General features: G+C 49.8%; 2 protein-coding genes across 2 annotated transcripts; both read right to left on the reverse strand.

Moving 5' to 3' along the window:
- Positions 1-3067: 3067 nt before the first annotated feature.
- LOC109763081 (uncharacterized) lies at positions 3068-3898 on the reverse strand. The gene has a single exon (XM_073503124.1). The coding sequence runs from the start codon at positions 3584-3586 to the stop codon at positions 3338-3340; it is 249 nt and encodes an 82-aa protein (XP_073359225.1). The 5' UTR covers positions 3587-3898; the 3' UTR covers positions 3068-3337.
- Positions 3899-8124: 4226 nt separating this feature from the next.
- Positions 8125-8439, reverse strand: LOC109763086 (uncharacterized). Its single transcript, XM_020321947.1, has one exon. It carries the CDS (start codon positions 8437-8439, stop codon positions 8125-8127), a length of 315 nt encoding a protein of 104 aa, XP_020177536.1.
- Between the last annotated feature and the right edge of the window lie 903 nt (positions 8440-9342).

The following is a 9342-nucleotide window of genomic DNA, read 5'->3' on the forward strand; positions in this document are numbered from 1 at the left end:
CTCCTCATATCCAATCTAAATTTGGGGTGGATATGGGGCGGGCTGGGCCCGTCCGCAACGTCGGACTGACGACGGGACCCACATGTAATTGCTGCAGTTGCGTTTCCAAATGATCGAGGAGGTCCTGGCTAGGCGCCCGGATCACAAAGGAGTTGCCTTTGGATTCGCTGGAGCCGAAGGACAAGGAAGGGAGTAGCAGTCGATGCACATGGAGGGGACGAATCCGATGGAGGAGGAGGCGGCGAAGCCGGAGAAGGAGCCACAAACGGCTGCGTGCTTCGCCATGCAAGATGCCATGGAGGAGTTCGAGCTCACCCAGGCGGCCGAGATGGCGGAGCTGGCCGCCACCCTGGAGTCCACCAAGATGAGGCCTATATGGAGTCCAGCTGACGATACAACCGGCAAGAATGGGCGGAGACCGACGCACTTTTCGCCAAACTGAAGGCAGAGGCCGTCTCGGAGGAGCTACAGGAGCCACGACAGTTGTGGCTGTCGCCCATGTATCCGGAGTCGTGCATGGAGATCGTGGACATCTCCAACAAGGAGTAGGGTATGGTAGGTTTTAGTTCATCTACGTAGTATGTAGATTTTTCTCTTTGGCAGGGTTTGTATGAATTTAATGTTTCAAGTATGAATTATTCAGATGTAGAGAATACAACCGGCAAGAATGGGCGGAGACCGACGCACTTTCCGCCAAACTGAAGGCAGAGGCCGTCTCGGAGGAGCTATAGGAGCCACAACAGTTGTGGCTGTCACCCATGTATCCGGAGTCATGCATGGAGATCGTGGACATCTCCAACAAGGAGTAGGGTATGGTAGGTTTTAGTTCATCTACGTAGTATGTAGATTTTTCCCTTTGGCAGGGTTTGTATGAATTTAATGTTTCAAGTATGAGTTATTTAGATGTAGAGAAGGAAATTTGAGGGTTGCCTGATAAGGACCAGAATTTTGATGTCCACATCTGTAGATGCTCTAAGTAAGGAGAGCCTGGACTTCAATTTTTATCATAACCTCTTTGACGGCCTGCGAGAATGTTCCAAGTGTTGTGTCCGAGTCATTGGTTTGTGAAGAGCAATCTGTACACGATCAAACTGTTGTAGCCCCTCAGCGAGTAACATAGTGCAAAGCATCAGGGGCGGTTTTAGGCAGATAAGAGCATCGACAACTGCAGTTATCAAATCTGGCCCCGCAAACGCCCGCAGATGCGTCGGACGCGTCCATTGGCACTCCTTAATTTGTGTCCTTCACATTCGTCTATCTCATATCCGATACCCTATATCCATACTAAGCATGCGACGTGAATTAAAAGTATGCGGATCATCGCACAGACTATGAAACGGACATATATAGATATAGCATATTTCGGTCACCAAAATATCACCAACGGATCTTCAAATAGTCAAAGTTCACATAATCCACATACATGACAGACAAGTTCTAACTAGAGTACTAAATAACTAGAAATTAAAGACGGGGAAGGCGGAGATTCATCACTTCCTCGCCGAGCCTATGCCCTTCCAGTTGGCGACGCAGTTGTAGGCGTCCGTGACAGGTTGTGGATCACTGGAGTCGAACCCGTGGTCGTCGTCATCATCGAAGAGGACGATGATCCGCTTCATCCGTCAGACGGCCCTGTCCTATTGCCGCTTGAGCTTGCCCACCCGGGCCGCCTCTGCCGCCGCCATGTGCTCCGACTTCCCAATGGCAAGCCGGAGCGCCTTTGCATTCTTCCTCCGTAGCCGGCGAGCATTCATCTCCGCTCGTCCTCGTTGGGCTCCGCCGGCAACCCGCGGCGGCGGCACACGGATAGGCCCCCCGCTTCCCTCTCCCTTGCTCGCGGCCTCTCAAGGCGGACGACGCGCGCCTCCGATACTGACGTGTGCGTCTGGGCCGGCGGAGCGGCCACTAGCACCCACCGCTGCCCTTGCGGAGCAGCGGCCAGCTTGGGAAGGCGACAACATGGGGGCGTCGTGGACTACACAGCCCTTGCGGAGCTGCACGTGGCCCGAGAGGGGTCAACACCGGCGTTCGCGCTGCACCGACGCGGGAGCAGGGATGGGACATATTCGGGGCAGCCCCCGTGTCCACCTTGGACCGCTCTAACACAATGCGGAGGGCCAGCTCTTCGTCGACGTCGTCGGAGCGGCTACCGGAGCTTGACATCCTTGCCGGAGTCGTCAGATTTGATCCAAATCGAATTGGGAAGAAGAAGGGACGGAGCAAGAGAGGAGAGCGAAGTGTGCTAGGGTTCCTGCACTCGCCGAAGCCATCGACCGCTGTCCAAATTCAGTGCCGCCAAAGCGCACGCCAGAAGGGATGCCGAGCCTCCACCATTGCTAAATCCAAAAAACACCATCACCAATGAGGCTTTGTAAGTCGATGAACAGGCCCACTGCAAGCAGTGCGGCACATGTCGTTGTGGCACTTCGACCGGGGAACGTCCGGTGCTACCTTGGACCCAGATCCGTCGCATCCCATCGACGAGGTCGAAGTCAACTTGGGGTGAATACGAAACATGAGTGGAGGCCGAGGCCGGTCGTATAGTCTTGTTTGAATGCTACCGCGATTCGCCCCTGTTTTTTCTGAAAAAAAGGGAAGTGCAGAGGAAGATTTTTCTTAGTGCGAAAGCTCCACCGTGAGCCGCGACAAACTGCACGACTTGGTTCTTCTTCAGATTCGTTTGGTGTGTGTGTGGTTCGCAGGGTTGAATATTTTTGACTGTTCACTACTTCCTCTGTTCCTAAATATAAGTCTTTGTAGAGATTCCACTACGTGATTATATACGGAGCAAAATGAATGAATCTATACTTAGAATGCATCTATATACATCTGTATGTGGTTCATAGTGAAATCTTTACAAAGACTTATATTTAGAAATGGAGGGAGTACTTGCTAATCCTTTGCAGCACCCTTTTACCCACGTAGAACTGTTTGTACATGGTTGGATACGCGCAGCCCACACGGTGGATGGCGACGGGAGATGATTCCACCCACCATCAACCCAAACCCAAGGTGAAACTTCCTTCACAGTTCATCATCCAAAAGAAATTCCCGACCAAACCACGTGTACACGTATCTGTTTCCTTGCATTGATTCTTATGTGTAAAGTACATGATTCTATTGCTACTCCTCGGTACGTACGTTTCCCCGGCCGTATAAACTGCTTTTACAGATGCGGTGATTCAGTCTCGCTCAGAGAAGAAGTAAGATCAGAGGGACAGAGCTACAAAAAGTTAAAAAGGACGTTTGCTGCTACTACGATTCAGAATTCAGTTCAGGCGATGGCGACGGCTCGGGAGGACGGCACCGGCGATGAAGGCAGGCGCGAGTTCAAGTTTCAGGCGGCGTCCTCCGCGTCGGCGTCGCCGTCGTCGTCGTCGAAGTTGAGCGCGTAGCTGAGCGGGTCGTACCTGAACTCCCCCACGGCCGCCGCGCGCCGCCTCCACCTAGCCCTGCCGCCACTTTGCGGCCTCTCCCCGCCGCTGCCTGGTGAAGACGGCGAGCCGAAGCAGCCGCACACGGTGGTCCGCTGCTTGTGGCGCAGCGACGGCGGCGAGTAGGGCGAAGAGGACGCCACAACGTCCATGGCGTCTCCCTTGGTACTAGTGTGCAGTGTGCTTCAGCTGGTAGAAGCTAGAGATGGATGTGGGACAGTGCTTGCTGCTGGAGAGGAAAGGCGGAGGTGGGCGGGACTAAACAGGGGGACCGGAAAAAGACGGATAAGGAGTGACATGGGCCGGCGACGGCGTGAAGGGCAAGAGACGCAGGGAAGCAAGCAAAGCTATCGCCGTAGCGCACGCGTGCGGTTAGACGGGTCTCGGGGCTACGGAGCCGTTGAGACGGGAGGGAGGACGATGGCAACGGCCGGTAGTTCGTGCAAGTTGTCACAGTGAGTGCCCAGAGAGAGATAGTTGACCGTGGTAGCTTAGCTGAATGCAGCTCAGACCTTCGTTCAGTGAACTTCAGGTTTTGATTTTCTTGATTGCCCGTTGTTATCTTTCAAGTGTCAAACAGCTGACACTTTTTTTTCTCTCTTTTGGAGATCAACGTCTGATGCTCACGCGGACGTACGCTATGACTCCATTTATGTACTATACGTTCGCATCATACAGAAAAAGAGCATGATAAAAAGCATTGACACGGCCGAATCGATGCCAAACCTCCCGGCCGGGTGAAAGGGTTTCGTTGGTACGACCGGCGCTGACGGAGGGACGGACAGGATCGAGGCGAGAATCCACGTCAGCCTTTATAATCGACGGCGGCTCTGCTCGAGTGAGCGCTCGGTCAAAACGTGCAGCTAGGGCTGCAAGAAAAGCTCGAGGCTCATGAGCCGCTCGAGATCGACTTGTTTTTTGACTCGACTCGGGATCGGCTCGAAAAGAAACGAGCTGAGTTTGAACACTTTATGTAGATCGACCGAGAAACGAGCGGATCTTGAGTCAATGTTGGCTCGCTCAATTTTAGCTCGATGGCTCGACGGAATATCATTATGTTAAATGGTCATGCTATATATTAAATGGAAATACGAGAATTTATTACCATATATGTTGTCCATAATTTTTCTCCATTTTATTTACCAACGAACATGCAAACTTAATTAAGTGCAGAGAAGATTTAGGCCTAATTATGGCACATGGTCGACTATGTGTTAAATATCATATATTTTTAGCAAAGGTTCCCAGCATATTCACCTTTTTTTTTTCATCCATAGATTTATAATTTTTACCATCTCATGTAGCTTGAAACTAGCTCGAGATCGACTCGAGATCATTACAAGTTGAGCACGAGTCATATTCTACAACTCGATCATGATATTCACTCAGTTTGGGTTCGCCCGAATTTTCATATGAGTTGAGCCGAGCCAACTCCAACTTGCTCAAGCTCGACTCGTTTGCAGCCCTACGTGCAGCGCGCGGAGCAGCAAAACTATCGTGGCACCCTTGGTTTGGTTCCCCTGCCCTCGACTCGACGCAGCCTGCAGAAGCGACCAACACAACACGCACGACACATCCCTTTCGTGTTCCACGCGCACAAAACGGAGGGAGTACTAATGTCCAAAAAAGAAACGCTTCAGGCTTGAGCACGTGAATGTCTCAGTTTTCGATCAGAGGGGCCTCAACTAATCTTACCAGCGCCGACGATAATGATGTGCTAATTTAATCAATCACTCGATGCTCTTTGCAAAGTCGGTGCATAGGAGAATATATCAAGCTCAACCTTTTTTTTAACCCCCACCAGAAAATTTTCTAACCAGGCGAGTTAGATCGTCACAGACCGAGAAGGGTAGTTTGAACACTCCCATTACATAAGTTGGGAGAGCCTGTGCTACAGATTTGATCATAACCTCTGGCCGACAATGAGAGCATTCAAATGTTGTGTCCAAGTCAACTTGCATCCAAAAAGCGAGTAACATACATCAGGGGTTGTCTCATAGGCAGATAACTATCATATTATCACCCGCAAAAAAAAAACTATCATATTATTCGGAGAATGCTCAACTCGTTTTCAGGTCTATTTACAAGGCCGCTGCCTCGAGTGCCATGCAAAAAGTAAAACACTGCGCTGCATGCAAGCGAAAGAAAGCCAGTAATCATGCGTTGCATGCATGCAAGGGGGAGAGAGCAAGTAATCAATCGACATAGAATACTACTTCTACTACCTTCGTTCTGGTTTATTAGTCCCCTTCATATTCAGTGTCATACTTTACCATAATTTTAATTAATAAAATATAAGTTATACATAACAAAGATAACATCATCAGAAACTTTGTTCAAATACAAATCAAACGATATAATTTTTGATGACATGCATTAATATTTTCTTAGTTAAATCTATGATCAAACTTTAACACAAGCCCCAATAAACCAGGACGGAGGTAGTACGCGGCAGGCACGCGATCCCATGCATGCAGTAACTACGCGGAATCTCATTAGCTGCTCGCTTTGCTGAATATCTCAGCGTAGTTACAATAGATAGCGCCTTGGTTCATGCGTTTTGGTCTGTGGGACTTGAAAACCCAGACTGAAGTAGTACTTGTCTGAGTAATATGAAACATTCTACGAATGAGCACAGGATGTTGATGGCGACCGAACCTGCTCTGAAGAAGCTGGCATAATTCAGACGGCTTTGGGAGCATGGTGTTAGAATATATTCAAGCCAACGAGCAGCGTGTCCTTTATACTGAGAAGAAACTAGCGAAATCCACCGCCCAGGAGGTGAGTTCCATTGCTGGAAATTGTCCTCACAGTAATTTTGCTCCATACGATAATTTCTACAATCAAATGAGGAAGTTCAACATGCGGAGTAGTGGCAAATTGATTAGAGCTCTTTCTATGAAAGGAATCCAGATGAGGAGAACTTTTTTACGAGTAACATGGCTCACGCGCACCTCTGGCCGAGGGACGAATATAAGCATATACCTTCCCTCGTTAATCTTTATTGAATTCGGCGGCGGCGGCGGCAGCCTCCGCATCTGCAGTGACAGGCAAAAACCGGAAGGGATCGGCTCGTTCCCGTGCCAGCCAAATCTCCTCGAGCTTCAGCATCAACATCGATGTGGATTTTTTTTCGCGAATGCGCAAAGCTTGTGTATCATTCATTGATAGGTAGAAAGCAATACAAGGCCGGGTATTACACTTAGGGACGTACATGACAAGACGAAGTTAAGTGCAACAACTGAGCAACAAGAAAAAATGGGGCTCCTCAACCCAAGAGACGAAAAATCAACCTATACCAACAATGTTGTGTAGCCTGTTGGCTCCGGCAAGAGCCCATAGTTGTGCCTCCTGCCAGATGGCCTCCGTTAGGCGGCTGACGGATGGGCGTAGCCCATCAATGACGCAACCAATTTATATGCTTCCAAAGCTCCCAGGTCGTGAGCAAGGCCAGGGAGCTGAAGGCTTTGCGAGCACTCTCAGGGAGATAAACATCAACATCAATGTGGATCTGGCCGATGTCGACACTGAGATCGTCATGAACTGCTTCTAGCTTGGCGAATAGGCCATCAAATTTAGTAGACCTTTCGTCAAACATCTTGCAGACTTCCCCGATGATCGTCCTGCATTGATCCTCAATCTTACGATCAATGTCATCATCGAAGCCACTCCAAAGCAGATCATAGATGTTAGCACTACTAGCTAAGCTACGGATCATAGCCATGATGGATTGATTCAAGATAGGGTTTTCATTTCAGAGGAATTCCGCCCAACCTCCCTCACCTCTGTTCTAAGATTACAAGCCGACCGAATGGCTTTTCTTCTCCGCCAAGTTCTCCTCTCTACGGCTAGCTAGTACTCATTCGTGGCCTACAAGCCGGGCTGGTGGATGAACGACCCTCTTGGGCCCGGCCCTTTTCTTTCGTTTGAATCATGGTACGTGCAATTCTAAGATTCTAAAAAAAACAGTGCAATCCCGTGAGAGTGAGGTTTACGGAACATTGAAGATGATACAGTGTTTTTTTTCTTTTGCGGGTGGATACCGTGCATGTTCAACGACCGACCAAACTCAACTAGGGTGAATACGAAACAGGGGTGGATGCCGAGGCCGAGGCTGTTCGTATCGTATCATTTGAATGCAGACACGGTTCGCCCCTGTTTTTCCAAAAGAAAAGGAAGTGGACACGAAGATCTTAGAGCGAAAGCTCCACCCGTGAGCCTTTTTAGAGCGAAAGCTCCAATCTGCCACGGCTCGCGGGTGGAGCTTTCGCTCTAAGAAAAATCTTCGTCTGGTGTGCGTGTGTGTGGCTGGTTCGATATTTTTGACTGTTGGCTACTCAACCACCCCCCCCCCCCCCCCCAAAAAAAATCCTTTGCAGCACCATTTCACCCACGTACTACATCGTTGGATACGCGCAGCCCACACGGACACGGTGGATGGTGACCGCGGACGATTCCACCCACACCACAAGCCCGTGCACAGTTCATCAGGTCCGTGTACACGTATCTATCGCCTTGCAGTGAGAATCGTTGGAACATTAAAATGAACAAATTGATTCTTATATGTATATATAAGTACATGCTGTTGCCGTATAAACTCCTTTTACAGATGTAGTGATTCAGTCTCGCTCGGAGAAGAAGGAAAATCAGAGACAGAAGGTACAAAAAGTTACTACCACGATTCAGGACTTCAGGCGATGACGACGGCTCGAGAGGCCGGCGCCGATGAGGGCGGCAGGCGGAAGTTGAAATTCCGGTGTTGGAAGGCGGCGTCCTCTGCGTCGGCGTCGCCGTTGTCGTCAAAGTTGAGCGCGTAGCTGAGCGGGTCGTACCTGAACTCCCTCGTCACGCGCCTCCTCCACCTGGCCCTGCCGCCACCGGTGTGCGGCCTCTCCCCGCCGCTTACTGGTGACGGTGGTGAGCCGAAGCAGCCGCAGACGGTGGTCCGCAGCTTGTGGCGCAGCGAGGGCGGCGAGTAGGGCGATGAGGACTCCACCGCGTCCATGGAGACTTGCCTTGCTTGGTACTAGTGTGGTTGAGATGTTGAGAGATGTCCTGTGTGAGTGAAGATGCGTGAGGAGGTGGGGATTGGTAATGGTTGGAATGGATTGTTGGGATATCCTCCTCATGTGGGCTGTGAGGAGATGATCATTTGAGGCCTTTTAGGCAGCCCAAAGAGGTGCAAAAGCCCACTATCCATTAGGGTTATGACCTAGGGTCATTTTGGACTTTACACATGAGTGGATGGGGATGTTTTACCCTCCATCCAGCAGCCACCACCAAGAGTGACGAAAATCAGTTCATCCTCCAAGAGAGAAGAAGAGAGAAAACCAAGAGAGCAAGGGAAGAAGAGGAAGATTGAAGGAAGAAGCAAGGGAGCTCCTCCCCAAGGTTGTGATGGTCCAGATCCACTACCTTGTCTTCTTCAAGCTTCAGTTCCACCATCTTTGGTGAGATTGTTCCAATCCCTAGTTCTTGAGCCCCAAATCTTGTTGTGTTTATCCAAGATTCAGAAATCTTGATGTATGAGATCCTCTAGTGCTGTCTAGAGAAGAACTTGTTGTATCCCACATTTGATAATAGTGAAAGAGGATTTGGGTGGCTTCGGCCCGTGGTTTTTCCCCTCAAGTTGAGGGGTTTTCCACGTAAAAATCTGGTGTCTCTTTGTTGATGCTTGATGCTGTCATGAAAACTTACTCCTACCACAAGACACTAGGCTGAGGAGTGTCTTGCCTGCTGAGTAACATTTTCTGCCTCCATATATGTTGCTGCATATGTTTCCTTCCGTGCTAAGCAACGATCCTTGAATTAGTACAGGATGTGGTGCTGAGATTACTTGTTTCCGCTGCAGTTTTCAGTTAACCATAAGTGTATTTGTGTGCTAATTCCCAACAGAGTGGCATCAGAG

The sequence above is a fragment of the Aegilops tauschii genome, chromosome 7, assembly GCF_002575655.3.
Source record: "Aegilops tauschii subsp. strangulata cultivar AL8/78 chromosome 7, Aet v6.0, whole genome shotgun sequence".
Lineage (NCBI taxonomy): Eukaryota > Viridiplantae > Streptophyta > Magnoliopsida > Poales > Poaceae > Aegilops > Aegilops tauschii.